Source organism: Cibotium barometz, chromosome 2, assembly GCF_041138505.1.
Source record: "Cibotium barometz isolate CiBa-2024 chromosome 2, ASM4113850v1, whole genome shotgun sequence".
NCBI lineage: Eukaryota > Viridiplantae > Streptophyta > Polypodiopsida > Cyatheales > Cibotiaceae > Cibotium > Cibotium barometz.
This window is the reverse complement of record NC_141047.1, coordinates 3,843,978-3,870,677: the sequence shown is the minus strand read 5'-3', so window position 1 is coordinate 3,870,677 and position 26,700 is coordinate 3,843,978. Positions and strand designations below refer to the sequence as shown.

At 46.0% G+C, this 26,700-nt stretch overlaps 1 protein-coding gene across 1 annotated transcript in view; it reads left to right on the top strand.

Moving 5' to 3' along the window:
• Positions 1–1,782: 1,782 nt before the first annotated feature.
• LOC147640554 (putative NAD(P)H dehydrogenase (quinone) FQR1-like 1) overlaps positions 1,783–26,700 on the top strand; it is a 46,502-nt gene continuing 21,584 nt past the window's right edge. The window contains exons 1-2 of the mRNA XM_086812914.1: positions 1,783–2,176; positions 2,308–2,401. Of these exons, the coding sequence (XP_086669040.1) occupies positions 2,154–2,176; positions 2,308–2,401 (117 nt within the window). The 5' untranslated portion in view covers positions 1,783–2,153. The remainder of the gene's footprint in view (positions 2,177–2,307; positions 2,402–26,700) is intronic.

The following is a 26,700-nucleotide window of genomic DNA, read 5'->3' as shown; positions in this document are numbered from 1 at the left end:
CCATGCTCACAAGCCTAATGTGGGTTAGCCTCCTAGTATATGCACACATAATGTGCATATAACATAGCACACATAATGTACATATAACAATGTTACTTGAATGCCATTTACAATTACGATCCAAAATTTTCGAGGGTGCAAACATTCACATAATCTTAGAGGGTGCAAAGATTCACATAATTTTAGAGGGTGCAAAGGTTCACATAATTAAAGGATGCTACTAGGAGGGAAAACCTCTTTTTCATCTAAGATGTCCTACTTTCCTCTTCACTTCTTTGGGGTCTTAACTACATTTGTTGTTTGCTTGGCTCCTCTAATCTGAAGCTTTATTCCAAGAATTAAAGGCCTTGAACCCCTTCGAAGAGAAAGCACGAGCTTTCGTTGCTTTTTCTTGAGGGACATGGTTAACATGAATGGCTATCTTGGCCTTTGGACGCTCCATCCTTTCCATCAATGCATATTATGCTATAGAAATCAATCTATTCTATAACATAATAGGTTTCCCCCCTATCACATGTCACTCTCTCTAGCATCTCCTCTAATCTCCTCTAAAACCATCTCCTCTCATGTGGCAGGGGTGTACAAAGGGATAGACTTTGCAAAAAAAAGAAGCAAATTAAAGAGAAGGTAACATTGGGAATTGAGCAAACATCCTTACACATCTTCGGAAGTGAGCTAGCTAATATACCATCCACCTCTTGTTGTGATGGTGAAGTATATTAAAAAATATATAAAATTCTCTCTCTCTCTCTCTCTCTCTCTCTCTCTCTCTCTCTCTCTCTCTCTCTCTGTCCTCCAACTCTGGTCATTGTGTTCATGTGCGTGAGTTCTTCCATGTCACCTAGTGGAGGTCAGAAGGGGGGTTGAACCCGGGCTTCGCCCGATAGGACGAGAGCCCTCACCGACTCACACACATATATATATATATATGTATGTATATATATATATATATATATATATATATATACAAACATACATGCTCATATTATAAATATTAATATAAACTAATATAAAGAATAAATAATAATAGTATATCATTTAAATGATTATTTAGTACTTAATATATAAATTTAAATGATTATTTAGTACTTAATATATAAATTTAATATTAAATATTCAATGTTAATTTAAATATTTAATCTTAGTAATTAGTATTAATATTTATGTATATATCATATATTATAATAAAAGTGAATTTTAAAATTTATGTTAAATTTATGAGATGTGTGTGCACGTGTGTGTGTGTGTGTGTGAGAGAGAGAGAGAGAGAGAGAGAGAGAGAGAGAGAGAGAGAGAGTCAAGGTGAAATATATAAATATAGTTATAAATAATTAAATATAAATAAATAAATAAATAGAAAGAGAGAGAGAGATGTACGTAACATAGAGAGGGAGACACATGCGTGAAGGAACATTCATTCTATGGCATAGCAACACCGTGCGCAGGTCCATGACTTTCATATCTATATTCTATATTATCTATTAAGTACGAGGAGAGGGGGGCACGTGGCAAGATAGGGGGAGAGTGCAGTCATGTGTAAGCCAAGGAGTGAACAATTTGTTTTTTGTGCCGCAGCAACGCGTGGGTTGAGGACTTGCGGTGGTTTAAGTACTCAATGTATTTTAATTTTGTGGTTTCTCTTTCTCGGTCTTCCAAGCGCTCTCTCTCTCTCTTGTGTGCAAGAACCGTTCTGTTGGTCTCATAGGGGAAGCAGTGTTTATATCTGCCCTTTGAAATGAAAGGCCCAACATTTGTTAACTTTGGAGGTGGGAATCAAACTACACGTGTGGTTTGTGTACTTTCATTTTGACGAGGCGAGGAGACGTGGTCGGGACGCGCCTTTTGCTCAAACTTAAAAGATCAATCTTATTATATTAAGCCTTGGAGCACACAGAGAGAGAGAGAGAGAGAGAGAGAGAACGTCATCATCCCAAGCACTAGGTGGCTCGCAAGGGCCATTCTCCTTTCCCCTCACGTGCAACAGCAACAGATCTATCTTTGCCACCATCTCCCTCCCCCTTCAACCCCCCCCCCCCGCCTCCCTTCCCTCCCCCACTTCTCTTCTCTCTCTCTCTCTCTCTCTCTCTCTCTCCCCCCCCCCTAACAGACACACACAGATCCGGCCACGCTGAAACTACCGTACAAGGGGCAAGATGGCAACCAAGGTTTACATCGTGTAAGAATCAAAATGCAAGATTCAGCTGATCTCTTGGTTTTTCATGTATCCTCTGTTGGTGTATCTCACATGCCCTGACTGTCAGTGTATATGTGTCCTGGTGGGTGGGTGTGTGTGTGTGGAGGGAGCAGCTACTATTCCATGTATGGACATGTGGAGAAGCTAGCACAAGAGATCAAGAAGGGAGCAGACTCCGTGGAAGGAGTCGAAGCCAGTCTATGGCAGGTATTTTCTTAGCCATTTTCCGAATCTACCTCCCCGTCAGCGGCATTTCGCAAATCAAGTGAACTTGAACACCTCGATTTAAGTAGCCGTTCGGTTACATGATGTGTGTTCAAGCAATCTTCTGCGTCAGTCTATCGTTGGGACGCGCATCTTTGGACAATACAACTTGTAGTTTAGTTATATAAAAAGAAAAAGGTCGGACTTCCAGGCGGGGCTCCGAAGCCCTCTACTGATTTGAGGACATAGATAGAAAAGCTTGGCTGAAACTGAAACAGAGACGTAATAGTTTCTACACGATACTCTTCGTCAGATAGGGCATGCAAGTGGTCATCACTCACGTAAACGTTCATGCTAGGGATGATGCATGCCATATCTCCTCTTGCTTACTTTCCTAGAGATGTAGAGATGGAACATCAGCTTTACTTTTTGATTTTTGTTGGCTCAAAAGGATTATGTAGAATCAAAAAGGAGGAGATTTGCCAAGTTTGTAAACCTTGAAGATGTCACTTTTTGGGTAGATTTCTTGCTCAATAAACTTATTTATATCCATTGGGCCATGGAGGCTCTTTGTTTTGGCAAACAATCGGAATCCCTATGGGCACTAATTGCTTTGTGTTCCTTGCAAACTTATACCTTTTCACTAATGAGAATTTGAATTTATGGAACACTCAATTGCCTTTTAACACTTATCCTATTATTATTCATAACCTTTGTCAAATGAAATGTTATATGCATGACTTATTTGTCCTTGACATTCAAGGTTTCCATCGATTCATATATACAAAGAATGGCCTTGACTCTTTTGGTGGTGGAATTTGTCCTTGTGAATCTTGAAAGCTTGAACATACATGTCATGGAGATTGTTGTAGGTTTCCATCAATTCATATGCAAAGAAAGGCCTTGTCTTGGATCTTGAAATGTCTCAATCTGAAGTAGGTTTCCAAGTTGATATTTATGTTAAACATAGGGAGTCCAAGTTTTAGTGCGTAGATATGAAAGGATGTCCCAAATATTTGTGATATGGTTGTGATAACATCCGGAAAGAAGCTAAAAGTCTTTTCACATCTTGGTTGGAGGCTTGCCAGAGATTGGAAGAGGGATGGATAGAGACAACTAAGCATTGTTGCAAAGTAGCCAAGGCAAGACTCAATGCCGGCCCATCAAGAATTCTGTGCGCAGACGGGCGCTGAATCAAAGGAATGGACGGGGAGTGGGTGGTAGTGTAAACTCGTTGTGTACACGTGTCATTGGGAGCGAATCTTCCTGGAACCTTTTGTCATAATTTGAAATCTTCCTATCATCGAGTCTTGAGAGCTCATTGAGCTATACTTTCTCAATACATTGAGTCATTCCATTGTAATTTCTCAAGTACATTGTATACAACTTTGTCAAGAATTTGGGCATGTTCCTGGATTCATCTAGGTATATAATTCAGCCATATTAGCGGACATACAGATTTCACATTGTGAAGTTTTTGTCCGAGTTGTGGCCAGTTGATATTGCTAATTCTTTCTATCTTTAGCGGTGCATTTGCCCTATCAACTACTTATTTGCTGAACTAATTCTTTCTATTTTCTACTTCCCTTAGTGCTAGGCTTCATTATGGTTGAGTCTGCCCTGCATCTCCGGAGGTTTGACAGAAACTCCGTACGAAGGGCTTTGTGTGAACATATGCTCTTATGTGTGTGTGTGTGTGTGTGGAGTGCATGTGTGAGAGCATATCTTGATACAGAGTTCTACACCCACTATTGGGCACTGATGACGTTAATGGGGATGTCGTAGTATCTAGTCCATACTATGCATAATGGAGTTGATAGTTATATAGTCTTGTGGGTTGACTACCATGAGTATATAACATGCACGTTCTTAAAAGGTGAATTTGGGCATGTTCTTGGATTCATCTAGGTATACAACTTTGTCAAGAAATTTAATTCCACTCTCTTCATTTCATTTTCTCATGTGTCTTTATTGCGAAATGTTTAAGTGTGATAATGTTTACACCAATGTTCATTTGAATTAATTGCACCATGAACTTCGGATCTTGGCAAACCTTTAGACCACTTCAAGTGGGAATAGTATCAGATCCGACCTTCATACTCCAACCAGAGTATTAAAGTAGATTGTGTAGGAGTTTACCTCGGTGATACTGAATCTTCCAGAGATAATTCCTTGGTAAACTCGAGAGTAGAAAACTACTTGTCTACATTTGGTGATCTTGTTGGTTTCGTGCAGTTGATCGGAATGTACATAGACTTTAGTAACATCCAACAAGTCAAGGTCTTGTTAGATGGGTTATCTTATGACAGATTGCACACACCTACTTTAGTCGCCCTAGGAACTGCTTTACTTGACCTTATTCGCACAAACCAGTTATCCAGTCTTGCAATTGACAAGCCTTGTCTACACTTGAGTGAGTTTAGTAAGTTGTTTCTCGGGAGTTTGTTGTCATCCGGTGGAAGGTGTATTATACAATTTTGGAATCATGGAAGTAATAGGCATAGAGACTAGATTGATGGTAGATAAACATGGGAGGGATAAGGAATGAAATAGTGAACCATGAAGGAGCTAGAGGCACCTACGAAGCATATGGTTGAGATGCAGAAAGGGAGCACTTAGGAGCAAAGAAATGAACCATGTCAGATTTGTGGAAGCTCACAACATCGGCAAACACATGTGCTTAGAAAGTTGTAAGCCCAACGGGGCATGCCGTGACAGACTCAACCATGTATCCAAGAGATAAAGATATAGAGAGGGGGAGAGAAAGGAGGGTTTAGGGATCTTTGCACAAGACACCATACTGAGCGGGGAACATGCCTCACCCCCTTTCAGGAATTTATTCAGGAACAATCCATCAATACAACAATGAATACAAAAGCAAACAAATATGCCGATGTAGAATATCCAAGTCGATGTCGATGTCGAGGTACGAGATCTCTGATGCAGAGCACACCACGGGCATGACCCACAAGAATCTCTCACCGGGCTAGTACCATATCCAAGTCCAAATCCAAATTCCAAAGTGTTCCAAATCCAAAAATCCAAGTTCCAAGTCCAAGTCTAGATCCAAGTCCTAAATCCAAGTCGAGATCAAGTCCAAGTTCAAGGGGATGACCCACAAGAATCTCTCACTGGGCTAGTACTAGATCCAATATCCAAGTCCAAATCCAAATCCAAATTCCAAAGTCCAAGTCCATATTCCAAGTTCAAATCCAAATCCAAATTCCGAAGTGTTCCAAATCCAAGTCCAAAATTCAAGTACAAAGCGAAGCTCCAAGTCCAAGTCCAAGTCCAGATCCAAGTTCTAAATCCAAGTTCCAAGTCCAAGTCCAGATCCAAGTTCCAAATCCAAGTCCAGATCAAGGCCAAGTTCAAGTCCAAGAAAACTCAATACCCAATCTGTAGGAAATTCTCAAGAAAGTAAACACCAAGTTGGCGATGAAACCCTTAACCTTGATGGTGGATTTATGAAGCTAGAGTCAAATCTTTTGTCGAAAGGTTGAAGTATACATGTGGCAATGCTGGCGACGCTTTCAGCGATGCTGGACGTTGCTCGTAGCGCTGCCGGGCAGAGGTTGAGGGCAACAAGGAGTAGCACAGGCGGTGGCGGGAGTGGAGCTGAAATAGCCGGTGAGGGGTGGTAGAAGAAAACCCCTCGATCAAAAGCTTGATAACGATGATGATGATGAGACGAAGATGGTCGTCTCGCACTCTCCCACGAACTCGATGATCTTGATGAAGGTGAGGATAATCTCCAAGCTTCAAGGAATGAGAAGGGAGAGGTTCCTGCTTTTTGCCAAAAGCTACCATGCTTTGCTTTTACTTTTCACTATGCTTTCCTCTTTATTCTTTTAATAATAGAATGTTACTCAACTTTTGCCAAAGTTCTTGAATTATTGTTTTTTTTTTCCCAGGAAGAAGATCCTTCTATTAGTTAATGAAAAAATAGCCATAATGGGCTAGATACAACCACGAAGGGCTAAAAATGAACTCGCCTCTTTTAAGAGCGAAAAGCAATTGATCAAAAGGGGAAGTGACAGTTGGGTCTATGTGCCGCTCCCGTGCCCGAAAACCAATCACCCTCACCCTTTGCAAGGTGCAGCCACTGAAATCCTCCAAGGGAAGCTCAGATCTCTCTAGCTAGCCATGGGATCCAATAGAAAAAGTGAGCAGACCATTGTCCTCATTTGCTCCGTGGACCACCACAAGAATATCGTGTCTGGTAAACATGCCTAGCCACACTGGGAGGGTTGGGTTTGGGATAGGAGTCAACCACTCTTGAGGGATAGCTGAGTCAATGTTGATGTTGAGCCTATCTCTACCCCGGATCCCTGTCAGGCTTCTCTCCTACACCTCCGGGGGTAACTGCCTATGTGCGATCCAATCTCCAAGAGACTTGGCTGGTCCCATGCTCAAGGCCCCCCAAGATACATGCGGTCGGGCCCCCAACATGTGGCCACTCGGTACATGGATCGGGGGTTCCGGACCAAAGGTTGCCGAAGCTGCTCCTTTGAGGCAACTGGAGCTATCTGTCTGAGGGCTGGCCTGAGATGATTCCAAGCACGAAGTAAACTGGTTGCAAATTTGTCCTCAAAAGATGGACTAAAACCACGGGCTCGCATCTTTGTGAAGATCCATCTGGTACTCTGTGGCCAAGGGCCCCTAGGACTCGGAGTGGGGGCTGAAATCCGGGCCAATAGAAAATCCTTCTAGGGCTCACCACCGGGAAGGAGTCCTCTAACAATCAACTTGCGCAGCAAGGCACGACTCTGGATAGCTGGGTCAATGAGGCCTAGCCCCCCTTTGCGACGTGGCTAAATGATCACTCTCTATGCCACCTTGGTCCTGCCTGGCCTCCCATCACTGCCAGCCCATAAGAAGTTCCGGATCAATCGCTCTACCTGGCCAATACATACCCAAGAAAAAGCCCAGCACGAAGTGATGTGCCACATGGTGGCTAGAAGTACCTGGTTCGTCACCACCACTCTGCCTGCCCAGGAGAGCCTCGTTGAGCTCCAATATAAAAGCTTCTTCGAATACTCAGAAGAAGCGGGGTGAACTGTTGCTCGGGAGAGATATCAATTCCAACTTGGCAACCAAGATAACGAACTGGAGTGCCCCTCGGGATCCACTGGAAAGCCTCAACTGGTTGCCAAGTCGGGGCGGATGCGTAGCCTACCCAAAAACCACACGACTTGTGCCAATTGATCTGCGCTCTTGATGTGCGGCAGAAAGTCTCGATCGCCTTCGCGAATCTTTGGAGATTCCCCACATCCATCTCCTGCAAGGAAAGCTTCTGTGTCGTTTGCAAACTTTGAGTCCAACAGCTCCTCCTGCGTGCGGAGGGGAAGACACAATCCCTGAAGTTTGGTCTCCTGGGCGGAGAGAAAACTACTCATGGCCTAGGCGACGAATAGGAAGAGGAACGGTGCCAAAGGACAGCCCTGCCTAACCGAGCGGGAAAGGGGGAATCTGTCACCACGGGCTCCTTGAATGAGAACCTGGTTGTGTGAGGCTGAGTAAAGTGCTCAGACTCCACGAATCCATTCCATGGGGAATCCCATTCGGCTCATTGTGCCCTCCAGAAAGCTCCAATCCACCCTATCACATAAGCTTTCTCAAAGTCTAGGAGTAGCACAATAAGGACCTGCAGCTCCATCCTTGCTGAATCCGTTGCCCCCCAGAAGGTAAAGATGTTCAGAATGCTCCAATCCTGAACAAATCTAGTCTGAGTGTCGTGGATCAAGTCTGGGAGAAAAGGCTGAAGTCTCTTGTTGATGGCCTTGGCCAAGATCTTATCGGCGGTCCCTAGAAGAGTGATGCGTCTCCATTATCAGATCTTCAATCTGTCACCACCCTCCTTGAAAGTCAAGTGAATCAAGCCCTTTGAGAGTCTCTCTGGCATGGCCCTTGTGATCATAATCTCATTGAAGGCAGCTCGAAGGCCGCCTTCCATGAGGTCCCAATGACGAAGAAAGAGAGACTGGAAGCCCATCCGCCCTCGGGCATTTTCCCTTGGGAAGTGCCGTCAATGCCTCCGCCAACTGCTCAACAGTGAATGGTGTCAATAAGAATGACCGAAGAGAAGGGGGAACGACCTCCCTCATGTGCCGCCAGACCCTCTTGTGTGCGTCCACCACCTATGGAGATAATAGGGCACATGTGAGAAGAGATCGAAAAAAGTCTGCGGCGATGGCTCGCACATGGGGGGGATTTGAAACAATAGCTCCATCCTGGCCATGCAACCTGTGAATGCCGTCTCTCCTCCTGTGGGGGCCGACTATCTCAAAGAAACCCCCTGTGACTCTATCGCCTACCTGAGCCCATAAAGAGGTCCTAGCATGATACCTGTACTCCACCTTCCTCTCCTCGATGGATCTAATCTTTGTGCGAGCGGCAGCAAGCTGACTATTGGGGGACTTCTCTTGAAGCCGCTGTAAAGAGGCTAGACTCCTATATTGCTCCCAGAAGCCCTCCAATCGGCTATGGGCTGCCTCCTGCAAGAAACTGCCGATCTCCCCTAAGCCCACATCCATTGTGCATGCAGTAACGCTTGAAATAAAGTCCAATCCTGCCCGTATATGCTCTATCTTGCTGCATAGCTCGGGGTCCTGAATGAGGCTGTCCGGAATCCTCGAGCTCGCATGCTTGTCGTGCCTCTAGGGGTCCTCTAAGGGCAGAATAACCGGCCCGTGATCAGAAAAGGAAGTGCCTACCAGGATACCAATCATGCCCCCTCGGCTGCAAGCCCACACATCAACATAAAACCTGTCTAGTCTAGAGAGGTTGGGGCCGGTGCTCCTCCTATCTGATCTCGAGAAGCAAATGCTCCCAGGGCTATGCCCAAACTCTGGAAGATGCCAAGGGTCTTGTCCCTTGAGTGTGAGAACCATCTCCTCCTAGGCTGAATACTCTGCTCCTGAGACTGTGGCCGTGCCACCTCCAAGTTTGTCCTCAGCTGCCTCTATCATGTTAAAGTCACTGTCCAAGCACCAAAAGTCAGCCTAAGGGAGGGAGGGCCTGTTGGACTGTGCTCCAAAAGAGGGCTCTACTTGCAACGACGTTCGGAGCATAAACATTGAGGAAGCTAATGCTATCCTCTCCGGTCAAAATGGTAATCCACTGGGCACGCCTCGTGACTATGACTCTTGAGGCAGTCATTGTCGGCAAAAGCTGCTCATTTACAGAGATACACACACCTCCCTGCGTCCTAGAGGGGCCGAAGGATGGGGACCAGAAAGTGTGACTCCTGGGTGGAAGAATCTTCCTGCATTGGTAGGTGCGCCCCTCTGAAAGGTGATGCGCCTAGAGGAATAAAATGTCTATGGGTCCCCCAACTATGGCTCTTTGAAGCTCGCCTTTGAGGACACCTCGTCTCTGAAAGCACTGAGGCCCCCCTAAACCCTGAATGTTCCATGAAGAAACAATCCGCATATCAATCTCTATGTGATGCGGCACTATTGGAACGGCCCTCCACTCGAAGAGTCATGGGCGAGGGTTTAGACGGGGAATAGTCACAAGCTGTGTAGGGGCGAAGGCGCGCTAGGGGGGCACTGATCCTGTCCTCCATGTGCTGCCACTCTGTCCAAGGGCGAGCGTATGCATACTCCGGACTCCATCGATGACAATGAAGGTATTTGTTAGAAGTTGGAAGAGGTACCGCGGCAGAAGTATGCATGAATACAAAAAGCAACACCTCCAGGCTGGAGGCTACCATCTCCCCGTCTTGGCCTCGATGGGCTGAACCTCCAAGCTCCATCCTAGCCAAAGGCCAAAAATGGGTGAGAATGTCGGTGATGCAAAGATCGTGGAGATGGTGGGAGAGCTCGATTGCCTGTCCCTGGATGGCGGCTGCCACCAACTCAAGATCCCACTTCGTCCCTGGGGCTGCACTAAAGGGGAAAGAGAAGATCATCGCTCCGTTATTTGGCGTAGAGGGTCTCGAGTGGTAAAAAACCACACATACCTGAATAGGGGCTACTGTCTCCTCAAACATGTCGGTCGGTAGACATCGGAAGAAACTATAGTCCACAGGCTGCCCCAAGATCTTGGGGGCCCCACCTGCGGACTCTGGCAGGAGGGCCCTCATCAGGGAGGCAGCAATGGTAATCTCAACTGTCCCAGAAAATCAGTGAATCAAGCGGCGGACGGAACCCATCGACTGCCTCCGCTCTGGCTCAGGGGTTGCTGGAGCCTGGGGGGCAACGGGAGTGCTTTGGAGAGGCAGTTGGGGGGGGGGGGGGGGGGGGGGGGGGGGGGGGGGGGGGGGGCTCGGATGATGAGGGTGGGGAAAAGTGAACTGCTGCAGGTAAGGTTGGTGTTGAGGATGGAAGAGGAAGGGGGGGGGGACACGGCGAGGGAGGGGCGGAGAGGCCGGGGAGGGGGGGGGGCATCCTCGGGAGGGGTGCTCCTGTGAGAGATCCATTGAAGAGGAAGGCTACGGGGAGGGGGGGGCGTCCTCGACGAGGGACCGACTGCCATACTGGTGGGGGGGGGGGGGGAAGCCGCGGGGTGGTTGGGGGGGGGGCGTCCTCGACGAGGGACCGACCGCCATATTGGTGGGGTCGGAGGGGCCCGCTCCGTGACTGGAGAGGGCACGTCACCAACGGGAAAGTGCTCGGATAAATGCTCATAATGGTTCTCTGACAGAACCGAATCCTCTCCAGCCTGGTGCGTGTGGCGGCAGCGCTCGGCTTTGGTGGTCGTCGGGCAGCTCGGGCACTGGCCAACCGTCCACCACTCACCAACAACTGGGTCGCCTGTAGTCGGGGCTTGCCTCTCTCTGTGCCTCCTTGTGAGGATCAGCACGAGAAACGGGGGGAGGAACCACCGGAGGCGGTCTCCTGGACTGCCGCCAAGGGCAAGCTCTGGCTAAACGACCCATTTGCGTGCAAATGAAGCATTAACTTGGAAGGCCTAAATACTCCATGCGTTGCTATATGGGGTCGTCCCAGAGGCTAGGAATAGATATACAATGCGGCACAAACTCCGACGAGAATATACAGATGCGGAGGGATGGAATCCTAGCTGCCCGTGCGAGGGCCGAGGCAGTGGGGGGAGGGGGCTCCATTACTCTCTCGATGGCACCACCAATCACCGGGAGAAGAGGAAGGTACTCCTTCCTAAGGTCTGGGAAACAAACTGTCACTGGAAAGCCTGATACGCTAGCCGGAGGGTTAGATGTTGGATCGGAGCAGTGCTGCCACTGTGCAAAGGACTGTGCCGTACGCAGTGCAAGGGGACCTAGCTGCATGACTCGGTCTAACGTCGTTGGCAAGTCGAACTCCACTTGGTAGTATTCGTGCCCCATACGGTGAATATCAGTGATCTTTGGAGGCTCGCCTGTAAAAGATCCCTGAGTTGTCCGCGCGCAGGGCGGCTACCAATAATTTTGCAAACTAGGGTGGAGGCCTCTAGTGAGGCAATTGTTGTGGCGAGAATATGAAGATCCGCTTCGGAGAAGGAAATGCAAGCAATGATGGCCTTGGTCGAGGATGATGGAGTGGTTGCCATGGAGTCCTCTTGAGGGCAAAGACCAGAATAGGCCGAAGCTTATTGAATAGAGAAAAAACCCCAAAGAGCCTGATAACACCAACCTGCACAGGAGGGGAGAAAAGGAGAGAGGCAGAGAACGGAAAAAGAGGGGGGGTGGGGGGACTCTAAAAGAAGGTGGGATAGGCTAGGGGGGCGAAGGAAAGCAGAGAAAGGGGACAGGAGGAGACGAGGCACCGAGGTGGGGGGGGGACAAGGCAAGGCGGAGGCATGAGAAGCGAGAGAGGGGGGGGGGCATCTCAAGCAACGCGAGGGGAGGGGGGTGGCAAAGGTGCAAAGAAGCGGGGGGCTGGTGCTGGAACACGCAGCAAGGTGGGGGGGAGTTGCGCGACGGAAGGGGGAGGGGGGCGGGTTGAGAGTCGAGACGCGCAACAAGAGGGGGGGGGCTCAAAAGCGCTCACAAACCATAAGGGTAGGAACGACTTTATTGATTTGTTTTTATTCAAAGTTTTTGCAAGAAATAGTGGTGCATGGCTCAAATTATTGCTTTTCTAGCTTTAGGGCCTTGCTTTTTGGCCCTGGAGCCGCTTTTTTGAAAAGCAGCTTTTAGCTTTTTGATCTGGCTGAGTCGGGACCGGTGACCAAAAAACTAGTAGAAAACAAGATTGATCTTTCCTAAGTGTAGAAAAGAGAAGCAAACTCGTAAAGAAATTACAAGGCGAAGAGCTACGAACTTGTTGGAAAAGCATTTGCTCAATGCTCCACCCTTGTGTTATTAGTGCAAGTGATGGATGTGCTCTATTTTGTAAGGCCCCCAATATGAGGAGCAGCAATTGTGGCGAGCACTTGGGATCCCGATAGTTCCGAGTTTAGACATTGTATGGTGGCCAAATGTTTAGAAGATGGCTTATGTAGACTTGGCGCTCTTCCACGTAGGATGCATGCTTGTGTGGGCTATATGGTCGCATTTGTGAGCCTCGGACACCAAATAGAGGACACATTGCTCTTGGGTTACAGGGCGTGTTTAAGAGCCTAGACGGTCTCAGATGGTTGTGGGAGTTGAACATTGTCTCTACGGAACTTTGTTGTAGTCTAATATGGTTCTAGTCAAATAATATGGTTGGTTGGTCATTTTGGACCAAGTTGTGGGTTGGTCGACCAAGGTCACCGGGAAACGTTTCACTGCTGAAATGAAAGTTGCTGAAACGATTCATTTTGGAATGAAACGTTTCAACATCGGGAGGTGGCCAGTGAAACGATGGACTGAAACGATTATATACATAAAATCTGAAGGTTGGGGGCCCAAATCTGAAAATTTCAGATTTGGCCTTTCAATTGGAGAGAGAAGTGCAATTTTCCCCTCCAATTTGGGGCCCAAATCTGAAATTTCAAATTTGGGCCTTCAAACTTAAGGATAAACTTTCTCAATATACTCATTCCATGCGATCAAAAGCACACGATCAGACCTCTGGCTATCACTTTTCCATGTAAGATGGAGGATGTGTGCGACACAATGGATAGGCGTTCGGAACCAAGACCATCTCCTCTCAAAAATCCTGAGCATGAAAGGAATCCTACACATGCGACATGTCACAAACGAGCATTTCAAATTTTAATCATTACGATTTATTTATGAAACATGATTAAATTATGAATATTGAATCGTCCAAATATATTTCAAGTAATCCTATTAGGGCTAATAGTTGTGGGCCCTGTGATAGCTCGTCGAAGTCTCTCCATGAACTCGTAAAAGAGTCCCATGGTGGCTCCCTCACCATCAGAGAGTCGTAGCATAAGACACCACAAGGCAATAATGCACACTGTAATCCATCAGCCTTTGTCCAAAACTCATTGTCGAAGATAGATTTCTGGATGCTTATGGCAGCAAGTGTGGTAGACTCGGGCCACTCGATCCACTCCTGGTCAAGTACCATATGCCATAGTGCATCCTTGCACTTCACTAGCCTGCACTTTGCAATATGTAAAAGAATTGATTAAGATCATACTTAACTCTAAGCCCTAAGAAAACCAAGGAATTGATATCCAAATAGACTTACCGGCACAAGACAAGGAAGATGTAGCAAAATCTGGTTTTCGTTGGCTTTACTAACTCCCATTGGCAACGGGATCGCAATAAGCCAAGCGCAAATGACTTTCGAGTTACAAAGCTTATTATCTCCTTGGCTTTGTTTACCAAGGAAACAATCCAATGGATGTGGCCGATGTCCTCCATCATCAAATCCAAGGAGCGTGCAGCACATGGTGCCCAGACAATATGTGGATATGTGGACTCTAACATGACACCCATAGACTTGCAATTGCTTGCAATGTCTGTGACCACTTGCACGACATTCTGTGGCCCAACCTCCTCGATGGCCTCATGTATGTATCTCCATATTGTTTCTCCTATAGTTTAAAAGAATATTATTAATATTATCTCATTTACATGATACTCGAAAGTGATTGTTGTGACTTTCATAAAAGAAGCAACTTGCTGCTAGTACTTACAAGCTACAATGTACCGTGATCTGAACTCCATGGCCAGAGACATCAATCGACCTCAAGAAGGTCGTGCCAGTGCAACAAGAGACCAAGATGTTCAACAAATGCCGCTTATGGACATCTTTCCACCCATCAGAAATTATGGTACATCCATACAAGGCCCAGGTCGACCTAACTCCCTCCGATTGATCATGCACCATATAAATCTGTCTAGTCAGTCTTGTGGTACGAAGTGCCTCTGAACCTGCTGGAGTAATGGGCGCTCTTGTAGCTGGTGCGACGGACACCGCATTCACAAAGCGTTTGTATGCTCCTGTACGAGCAATGGGCGCTCTTGTAGCTGGTGCGACGGACACGGCATTCACAAAGCGTTTGTCTGCTCCTGTACGAGCAATGTTGAATGCCAAGTTCCATTGATAGAATAGATGCTTCTCAACAATCTGAGCTTGCTTTTTCAAACTTGGAGCCCAACTATCATGCAATGTGTTGGGATGTGATACTGCACGTGACCTCTTTCGTGGTGCTAGACCGTCTTGTGTGGCAGGAGCCTCTCCTTGGGAAGGCCCACTATGCATAGATGAAACATGAGCATCGATATGAGTGGTGCTAGCACATGGTGTACTCGTGCTTGCACCACCAGTCTCTCCTGTACCTCCCAATGGGGCAACATTGTGACTGGCCTCCTCCTCTCCCTGCTCTCTTGGTGCTCCAACATTATGGTCAATCTACTGCGAAGCAAGGTCTTGAAGTTTTGTCTTCTCTCTTTGAAGAATTGCATCAAGCGCAGCCTATGCAATGGGGGGTTGAAGATGACCTATCATCGCCATTTATCGATTGTGATCCCCACCATGTGCTATGAAGATGTGCTCAGGGACTCCAACACATGCCTGGATGCCTTTGCTGCCATCTCCCCATGCAAGGTGTGACTTTACACGTGTCACACCACTAGACATCACTTGCCCACAATAAATGCAGACCGCCTTCCTAGAACTCGAACGGTTGTATTTGTTGATGACAACTGTATCGAGCCATGGGTCCCTTGCGGCTGAAGATCTCCCTCTTGTTGAGTCGGAGGCTGCTCTGCTCCGAACCATGGTGCCAAAAGAGTTGAAAGTATACACACCAACAGTTCAATTATCAATCAATCAAAAATTATAATTATAATTTGTTGTTGAAAATTATGGAAATTTTTTAAAAAGACTCAAATTTTTATTTGGGCCTTTTCCAATTTGGGTCCAAATCTAAAATTGGAGATTTTCCCTAAAATTTAGGCATCAAACCAGAATTTGGGGGTTTTGCCTAGACCCTCAAATTGGTGGAAGAACTGGGTGATCAATTTGGGGGTCCAAATTGAGATTGCTCAAATTGGGCAACCAAGTAGGGGCTTTTGTCCCAAATTGGACAAAACCCCCAGATTTGGGCATTGAATTGAATGCCCATTTCTGAAATTTCTGAAATGGGCATTCAATTCTATACCCAAAATTGGGGGTTTTTCTCATTTTTATCAAAATTTGAATTTCAGCAAAACAAAAGGAAAAATTTCAATTTCTGCAAAATGCCCAAATTTGGGCATCGAATTGAATGCCCATTTCAGAAATTTGGGCATTCAATTCGATGCCCAAATTTGGGGGTTCTTGCAGAAATTGAAATTTTGATAGAAATGGGAAAAACCCCCAAATTTGGGCACGAATTGCCCAAATTTGGGGGTTTTTCTCATTTATATCAAAATTTCAATTTCTGCAAAACAAAAAAAGGGTAGAGGGAGATCTCTTTTTTTTAATTTCAATTTCTGCAATCATGAATCATGGTTCATGATTCATTAGAGAGAGAGAGAGAGAGAGAGAGAGAGAGAGAGAGAGAGAGATGTCTTCGCATGTTCCAGAGACAGGGCCGGAACAACAGGTTCACATTGAGATCTCTGCTGAAGAAATTCAGTGTCAAGTGCTTTTGGGGAATGAGTTGCTCAAAGAGTATGCTGATGTGATTGCAGATAAAATGTCTGCAGTGGATCATGTGGATGTTATGGATGTGGAAATGGATGACATGGAGCTTTTGCAAGAACTCAACATGTTTCATGCCCGAGCTGCGGTTCTTTTCTTTACCGGTCGGCTGCCTTTTGTGTGGAGAATGAAGTCTTGGCTGGTAGAGATGTTGGGCTCTGATGCTATTGAGGATGTGTTTGATGGTCCTCGTGGGCTTTATGAGATTTTGTTTCGCACTGTTGATGCCCACGAGGCTATCCTTCAGAGGGTACCTTTGTTTCTAGATGGCCAGTTGGTTCATGTCATTCCATGGAAGCCCATGGCAGAGTATAAAGATGCTTTGCGGCAAGCATGCCTATTTGGGTGGGTGTAGTGGATTTCCCACCCATGTTGTGGTACAAACTTCCTGAGCTCATGGGATCTATTGGGTAACTGTTGGTGGGACCCCGAGCGGTCTCAAAAAATCGTAATCGAGTTTGCATGTTGTGGGACAGTGCAAAAACTAGACTGGGGTATCTCAGGGTTAAATCTCGCAGTATGCGCACTTTCTTGTACAAATTGAAATGGGGTGCTTTTGCAGGACATTGTTTCCAATGTGGAGAGATGGGACATTTCTTGTCTGAATGTCCTAAGAATCGAGATCAATCGCCTCTGGATGTGCAAGATGGTCTTGAGGGGCAGCATAATGGTAACGAGCAGAGTGGTGGGCAAGCTTGTGTTCATGCATCGGTTGTACCCTTGGAGGCACCTGGAAATGTGGCTCAACATGATACTCTTGTGGCACACTCGGTCCCGCTGGAGCCTGTGATGATACCTGCTAATGTTACGACCGAGCCTTAGCGTGAGGTGGATAGTCCTTGGGTGGAGGTGGTGAAGAGAGGTGCTAGGCGCCCTCCACAGTTGCCTCAGGATCCTCGCCCTCGGAGTGAGCTGTGGAAGGGGTATACCTATGCCCGCTGCCCGTCATATGGGCGGGTGAATATCTCCCAGCATGGCTACACAGCCTGGTAGGAGGTTTAATGCAGGGGGCTATGGTGGGACTGGATACGTGGAGACTGATTGCCAGCCCCGTTGTAATTTAAGGTCACAAGGAAATAGGGGGGTCAAGGTACCCTAAGGAGATGCCTCTTTTGTTTGATGCACAAGGTAATGTAGTGTCTCCATGGGATGTTAAATATCCCCCCTCGGTGACTGGACAGGATCCCTGCTCCTCACAAGGTGGTCGTGGTGAGGCCTTTGGGTCAATGCATGATTTGTTTGCAAAGTTTATGGATGATATGCGTGTGCAAAGCAGGGATAAGGGGAAGGGCAAGGCATAAGCCTTTCTCTATATGTGTTGTTGCTTACTGATTGCTTGTATAAAGATTGTACAGTGGAATGTCAAAGGGGTCTCTTCACAGAAGAAAATGTACTGTTTGTGGAGATGTTTGTTTGAAGGACAGTGGGATGTACTTTGTGCAGTGGAACACAAGTTACATCGCCTTGCTGGCCAGTCATATGTATATAAGGATTATCATGGGTTCTATAGTGGTAAACAAGCTTGTGGTCTCTCAGAACTTATGTTATTGGTCCATTCTAGGCTGCAGCCATCAGTGGTTTTACAAGATTCACAGGGCAGATTCATGGTAGTTGAGATCTTGTTTGAGGGGGATCCGTTGTGGTTATTGGGTGTTTATGCTCCTAATACTTCTAGAGAGAGGCGCATTTTATGGGAGGAGCTTCGAATGTTGTGTGACTAAGCTGGGATTTTGCTTGGGTGATTTCAATGTGTGTACTCACTTCACCCATGCCTCTACACCGCATTCAGTGATGAATGCCCCGGAGAGGGCGTATTGGGATGCTTTTGCTGCTCAGGTATTGAAGTAGGATATGTGGGAGTGGTTGCGGCCTGATGATAGGGGATTTACTTATAAATCTCAACAGTTTATGGGTACAAGTGCGAGGTTGGATAGGATCTGTGTTGCAACATGATCTTTTCCTACCAGAGATTATGTGCATGGAAGTGTTATGGAGGTTTGCATTGTCGGATTGCTTTCCATTGCTGTTGGAACTGCAATTTCATTCAGTGGATGCGTATAAAAGTTTGTTTCCACTTCGTTTCAATCAGTCTTTTTTGGGCCATGACTTGTTTGATGAATATATGATGCAATTGATTCAACACTTTACTCACCGAACTCAGTTTCATGGGGTACAAGCTTGGGCTGTTTGTGCTGGAAATATACAGTCCCTTGTTCGTCAATATGGGAAGAGTTGTGCATCGGCTCGGCACGAGCATTTTCAGGAAGCGCAGGGGCTGTATGAGCGGGTGCAATCTTGTATAATGGGTGGCATACAAGCTCCTGAAATGGAAGCTCTTTCTATTTTGCTGGCAAAATACTTGAACTCCCTTGAGGACAAAGAATATGTTCGATACAAGCTTTTGGCTAGACAAGAGGCCTTCTTGGACAGTAATTGTCAAGGCCATGACTTTTATGCTAAATTGCATCAAAAATATGCAAGGGAGAATGTGGTTAGAGTGCTGGCTGATGATGGGACAATGATCTCTGATCCCCCTTTGGTGATTCAGTCTTGTGTGATGGGGAGAAAACAGAATTAGGGTTTCACTTGTGGGAGACACACACAGAGAAGCAAGGGAGAGAGAGAGAGAGAGAGTTGTGGGGATAAGTCAACTCATGAGGCATGAGTGTGTGACTCCCCTATCACACATGTATATTGCACTAGTACACATAGTGCACTTAGTACATTAAAAGTACTAAGTATACTATGTACTATAACTTATGGGCTTGTACACACTATAAGGGTGGGCATAACGCCTTTACCCCAACAACCTCCCACTTAAAGGCAAAGTGCCCTTAAGTAAAGGAAAAGAAAAAATCAGCATGTACATGATAATATACAAGGCCATATCAAGGCTGAAACTGGCCTCATCCAATGCCCATCAAGTGTCTGCAATAAGCAAACCGCTCCAAAGGCAAACTCTTCGTCAACAGATCAGCCGGGTTGTTATCCGTATGAATCTTAACAAGCTGAATTTGCTTGTTCTCTATCACCTCTCTGATGAAGTGATACTTCACATCCACATGCTTCGTCTTTGCATGAAAGACAGGGTTCTTTGCCAACTGAATGGCACTCTGACTGTCACAATGCAACAATGGAATATCCCCTGTATAGCCCAAATCAACCACTAACCGAGATAGCCATAATGCCTCCTTGCAAGCCTCTGTGGCTGCAATATACTCGGCCTCTGTAGTAGATAAGGCAGTTCACTTCTGCATCCTGGATATCCATGACACAGCACCTCCTGTGAATGTAAATACATAACCGGTAGTAGACTTCCGGTTATCTGGATGACCGGCATAATCCGAATCCGTGTAACCATGCACTAATGCATCCTGTTTGCCAAAGCAAATGCACATATCCTGTGTGCCCTTCAGGTATCTCATGACACCTTTCACTGCTTCCCAATGCTTCTTGCCAGGGTTGGCCATGTATCTAGAAACCACTCCCACTGATGCAATGTCCGGCCTAGTAGCAACCATGGCATACATGAGACTGCCACAAGCTGAAGCATACGGAATCTTGGCCATATCAGCCCTGTCTGTATCTGACTGTGGGCTGTCCATAGCACTGAGTTTCACATATGGAGGCAAAGGAGTACTAGTCTTCTTCCCCCCGTCCATATTGAACCTCTGCAAGACTTTGCCAATGTATTCCTTCTGAGACAAATACAACACATGCTGATTTCTGTCCTGAAGTATCCGCATACCCAAGATGTGATTTGCATCACCCAAATCCTTCATATCAAAGGTTTGATGCAGCCTCTGCTTCAAGGCATCCATCTCCTTACGAGATTTCCCGGCAATCAACATATCATCAACATACAAGATGAGGATCAATAGACTGCCATCCAAAGCTTTCTTGGTGTACAAGCAGTGATCTATGTCACTTCTCCTGAATTTCTGAGATTTCATGAATGTATCAAATTTATGATACCATTCTCTTGGTGCCTGTTTGAGCCCATAAAGACTCTTTTTCAGCTTGCATACAAGCTTCTCCTTTCCACTTACTGCATAACCCTCTGGCTGCTGCATATATATCTCCTCATGGAGATCACCGTGAAGAAAAGCAGTCTTCACATCCATCTGAATCAAGTCCAGATCATCATGCGCAACCAAAGCCAACACAGCTCTAAGTGTGGTCATTTTGACCACTGGAGAGAAGATCTCATCAAAGTCCACACCATATTCCTGCTTGAAGCCCTTAGCCACTAACCTGGCTTTGTATCTTGGCTTAGCATCTGATGCAACTTTGAGCCTGTATACCCACTTGCATGGCAAAACCTTCTTGCCTGCAGGCAAAGGCACCAACTTCCAAGTTCCATTTTTATGCAGAGAATCCATCTCTGACTTCATGGCACGCTCCCATAGAGCTTTGTCTGCCCTCTGTAAAGCCTCTTTATAACATGAGGGCTCCCCACAGTCAGTAAGCATCAAGTAGTCAACCCCTGGAACAAATTTGTCAGGGGCTCTGGAGGGTCTAGTGGACCTCCGTACCCAATGACCATCATTTGCAGGTTGCTGTCCAGCCTGCATATCACCCATTGGTGGCTCCTGTTCCATGCCATAAGGCTGAAAAATCATGCCCGGTATCTCCTCTAACTGTGGTATATCCTCAGGGATATCTTCTGCCATCTCTGGCTGTCCATTTGGACCATTTTCAGCACCATTTAAGGGCTGGTTTTCCTGCTGTAATGGCTGATTTACAGCCCTTTGTTGTTGTCCATGATGTCCATCATCATCAAAGATGACTCTGCCAGGCTCCTGTTGCCTTGCAGGCTCCTTATACATGCATGTTTCATCAAAAATGACATCATTGCTGCGTATGATCTTTCTATTCATGGGATCCCAAAGTCTATACCCCATTTCACCTCTGTCACCATATCCTAGGAATATGCATTTGTGAGACTTAGGATCAAGTTTGGTGCGCATTTCCCTGCGTATGTGCACGTACGCAACGCAACCAAACACTCTCAAGTGCTTGTATGACGGAGGCTTCCCTGTCCATACTTCTTCTGGCACTTTCCCACCAAGCCTCGTGTTAGGTGACCTGTTTATAAGGTGAACGGCTGTCATAACAGCTTCAGCCCAAAAACCATGAGGTAATGTAGCATGTGACAACATAGAAGGGACCTTCTCCTGAATGGTCCTGTTCATCCTCTCTGCTGTCCCGTTTTGTGGAGGATCATAAGGAGTAGAGAGCTCCCTCTTGATGCCTTTAGCATCACAAAAGTCCTGAAACTGTTTGGACATATACTCTCCACCATTGTCGGAACGCAAAGCCTTCAGTGTTTTGCCAGTTTGATTCTCAACAAGAGCAACAAACTTCTGAAACACTGAGAATGTATCACTCTTCAAACGAAGAGGATAAACCCACACTTTGCGTGTGGCATCATCAATAAATGACACAAAATATTTTGCCCCTCCCAAAGAAAGCTGAGGCATCTCACATACATCTGTATGCACAAGCTCTAACTGAGCATCTTTCTGTCCAAGAGCTTTCTTGTGGGGGCACTGTAGTTGCCTACCATATATACAATGCTCACAAAACTGAAAACTTGAAAACTTTAGAGAAGGCAAGTAACCCAAACGAGACAATTGCTCCATTCCCTTGACACTCATGTGTCCCAACCGGCTATGCCACATAGAGATTTCCGGCAGCTCGGTTGCATTTACATTAGCATGGTGACAAACACCTGCATGCATAAAGTAAAGAGTGTCCACCTTAGAGCCTCTGGCAACAACCAGTGAGCCCTTACTAATTTTCCACTTTCCACTACCAAATGTGGTAACATAATCAGCATCATCAAGCTGTCCAGTAGAAAGTAGATTCTTCTTGATCTCAGGCACATGCCTGACATCATGGAGCATAAGCTGTGAGCCATCTGAAAACACAAGCCTCACATCACCTCTGCCAAGTATCTTGCATGCATGGTTATCACCCAAATAAACCACTCCTTCATTGCCAGCAGTGTACCTGACAAACAAGTCTCTGCAACCTGTGACATGAAAGGAGGCACCTGAATCAATGATCCATGAGTGCATACCATGACCACCTGTAAGAAGTGAATGGGCATCAAGTGAAGAAGTAAATAGGACCTCATCCTCACTGCCACCTGCATGTGACACATTGATTTCTTCGATCTTGACTCCACTTTTGCCCTTTGGCTTTACATCTTTGGCTTCATCTTTCTCTTTGTCTTTGCCTTTTCCCTTTTCTTTTTGATCATTTTTCATTTGTATTTGTAGCATTGCTTTTTAATGTGTCCCTTCTTGCCACAATAATGGCATTCCAAATCCTTTTTGGAGCGAGACTTGCTCCTTCCCCTTTCTTGGCTTTTTCCCCTTTGCTGGGATCTCCCACGTGCATTCATTGCATTGGACTTTCCAACAGAGTTGTTTTTCCTGTTCATCTCTTCTTGAAGAAGAGCACCCTCAACATCTGCATATGACAGCATAGCATTCGAATTGCTAGTGGCTGTCCTGAATGTGTCCCAACTCTCTGGCAAAGTGCATAACAAAAAAGTGGCTTTGAACTCATCGTCCATTGCCAACTTTTGATTGATGACCTGGCTGACAATACCATTAAACTCATTTAGATGGGCTGTCATAGAAGCCCCTTCCTTCATCTGAAGACCTATGAGTTTCTTCAACCAATACACTTTGCTTGAGGCACTTTGTTGGGCATACAAGTCCTGCAATCTCTGCCACATTCCCCAAGCTGTCTTCTCTTCACGAATGCTGAAAAGTAATGAGTCTGACACAGACAACATGATAGTAGATCTTGCCAGCTCATCCATATCTTCCCACTCTTCAGCTGTAAGAGAAGCGGGCATCACACCCCTTTCTTTGATAGGCTTGTGCTGCTTTTTCTGGAGCAACACATTGTAGCACTGGGTTTGCCAAATATCATAGTTATGCGAGCCTTCAAGCTTCTTGATGTGAAGCAATGAAGAGCTCTCACCTGTGGTTGCCATAGCAAAATGCAACCTGTCAATGCCTGACTCCCTGCAAAATGTGCAAACACTGCACCCAAAGCACACAAAGTGCTCACAGTTATTCTCCCAAGCTTTATCTCCCACTGCGGAAGCAAGAATGCAACTTTTCTCCCACTTTTTGTGATGAAAACACCAAAATCTGGTTGCTGCAGATTTTGGACAGCACCTCAAATGTGCTCTTTTGCCCTTCCAAAGTACTGTACAGCAGTACCAAGTGCTCACCAATGATGTACCAAACCTGTACCGGCAAGTTCAGCAGCTGAAATTGAACCTTTTGGCCACTCAAAACAGTGTACAGCCATGCCAAAACATGCACAAAGCTGTGCCAAATCTGTACCAGCAGGTACAGTAGCAGTAAATGCTCTCCTGGCTGTCCAAATGAGTAAAAATCAGACTTTTACAGTCCCGTACACTGCATACAACAGTCCCGAACAGGAATTGGGCAAAAGCCCCTTGATTGCAAGCTGATTTTTGAGGATTCAAGGCATAAATGTCTTGCCTGCTGCTTTGCCAAGCTCAACAAGCATACAAACTTGAAAAGCCCCTTGATTTAAGATCAATTTCTGATCATACATGGTACATTGACGCACATGAAGGCATCCAGAGTGTTCACGATGCTTCCCCCTGGCCACATATACATCAAATACATGAAAGCCCCTTGATTTACAGGCACATTGAGTGCTTGTAAGGCATCAACACATTATCCACAGCATCAAATGCGATTGCCTGCATGCAAATCAACCAAATCGGCACAAAAGCCCCTTGATTTGCACTGCAATTTGCTGCAATTTTGCCCAAATGTGCGATTTTTCACATCATACAGCATGTATGAGTGCTTAATTGCACAATTACATCAAAAGCCCCAAATTTCGACATCCAATTTCCTGCAAATTGATCCTGATTTGACCAATTTCCTGCAAATTTATCCTGATTGTGACCAATGTCACCCGATTTTGCCAATTTTGCTCAAAAATTGAGCAATTGGGCACTTGTACCTGCTCAATTGCTTGAATTGATAAGAAATTCCCAAAATATTGAAGGCAAATACCTCTGAAATTTCGAATTTCTCTGATTTGCAGGTTGATTTCTGTTGCAGGAGGGGGGGGGGGCTTGATGAATATGCTGCTGCTGTATTGATGCAGGCAGGCCAAGGCTTCTCCTAGCTGCTTTGCTGAAGGAGACTAAGATGCAGGCGCATGCGAGGTAGGCGCACGAAAAGCAACTGGCTGAAGAAGCGAGGCAACCAGGACTACCAGGCATACTCGACTCAGGTCAGCAACAAGGCGTGGAGTCAAAATGATGTGTGGTCGCTTCTTCTCCAGGCGGAATAGGCGGAACCAATCGTGATGCGTGGTCGCTTCTTCTCCACGTTCACCGCACCAGGAGCCTGCTCTCACCAAAGCTGGCGGCTATAGAGGCTGGCTCGTAGGCGTGTTCGCCTGAATATGGACGCCCGCCAATTAAATGCCGCCTCCGCCTAGTGGCCACCGCTACACCCACCGCTACACGCTTCAGTAGTCGGGCTGCACAGATTGTGCAGTGGCCGACGGGACCTCTTCGCTCCGCACTCAGCTTACGGCAGTTGACGCTGCGGCTACTCCTCATGGCTGATGGTCAACGGCAGCGGTTGGCTGCACACTTGCGCTGCCATCACATAGTCGCTGCCCAAATTACATACAGACTGCGCCCAGCACGTTGACTCTTTGCACTTCAAAGACCTGCTGTCTCAACGACCACACAATGTGCTCTTCTACAGTCAATTTCCAGCGTTGCAGTTCTGCCCGTGGCTCTTCCTCTGCTCTGATACCAGTTGATGGGGAGAAAACAGAATTAGGGTTTCACTTGTGGGAGACACACACAGAGAAGCAAGGGAGAGAGAGAGAGAGAGAGAGTTGTGGGGATAAGTCAACTCATGAGGCATGAGTGTGTGACTCCCCTATCACACATGTATATTGCACTAGTACACATAGTGCACTTAGTACATTAAAAGTACTAAGTGTACTATGTACTATAACTTATGGGCTTGTACACACTATAAGGGTGGGCATAACGCCTTTACCCCAACATTGTGTTAGCTACTTTGCTGGTTTGTTCTCTGCGTGTGAGCACTCTTTCCTTGAATAGGGATGAGGCAAGAAGTGTATTGTTTGATTTGGTCAAGGTCTCTCTCTCTATTGAGTCTGCAGAAGATCTAGAGGCAGATATCACCGAAGGGGAAGTGGAAACGGTGCTCCAACATTTGCCTATAGGCAAGAGTCTTGGATGTGATGGGTTGCCTAATGAGCTTTTTAAGAAGTATGCAAAGGATTTAAAAGGGCCAATCACTTAGCTTTGCTAGGCAATTTGGCAGACAGGACACAAATGCCTGACGAATGGAAAGTTGGGATTCTGCATTTGTTGCCTAAGGTCCCATGTCCCAACTCTTGGAAGCAGTGGTGACCTATTTCTGTAATGAGATCAATGTATAAAATCAAAGGTCTTGGCAAATAGAATACAAAGAGTGCTTCTGAGGTTGATTCATTTGCATCAGTATGGGTTTGTTTCAGGCCGCAATATACTGCATAATATTTTGAATGTGCAAATTGGGATAGACTATGCTAAGGCCTCTAAGCGGGAGGTGGTGATGATACAGTTGGATCTCAAGAAAGCCTATGACCACGTTAGTTGGTCTTTTGTGTTGGAGCTTATGAAAGTTATGGGGTTTGGATCTCGTATGTCTAACATTGTTCATACCATCAATACAGGAGTGAAAGCAAGAGTTATGATGAATGGAGGGATCACTCCAGGTATTGCAATGTCTCGAGCATTGAGGCAGGGCTGTCCGCTTAGTCTGTTGCTTTTTGCAATTGTGACACATCCCATTCTTTCATTATTGGATAGTTTTGCTTCGAAAGGGGAAGTGGTGGGGCTACGTCTTCCCAATGGTTCTTAGCTCGTTGGCCAGGCATTGGCTGATTCTTTCATTTTCCTTAGGGCTGAGAGGGCCAATGTTAAAAGGGCTATGTGTTAGAAATAATCCAATCATATCCCCTAAGCTATATCACATAAGATAAAATGTATTAGAATCACCTCCTTGCTAGCCACTTGTGATTATGCTACCTCATCAATGATGTCATCCAGAAATGTATCAAGTCACATAGAGTGTACCTCTCATGGCTATATAAGCACTATGTACAAGCTCATTTGTATCAATGCAATCAAGTCTATTTTCATTATGAATGGCTCACTGTTCTTTCCCCCTTAATTTTAACATGGTATCAGAGCATAGGAGA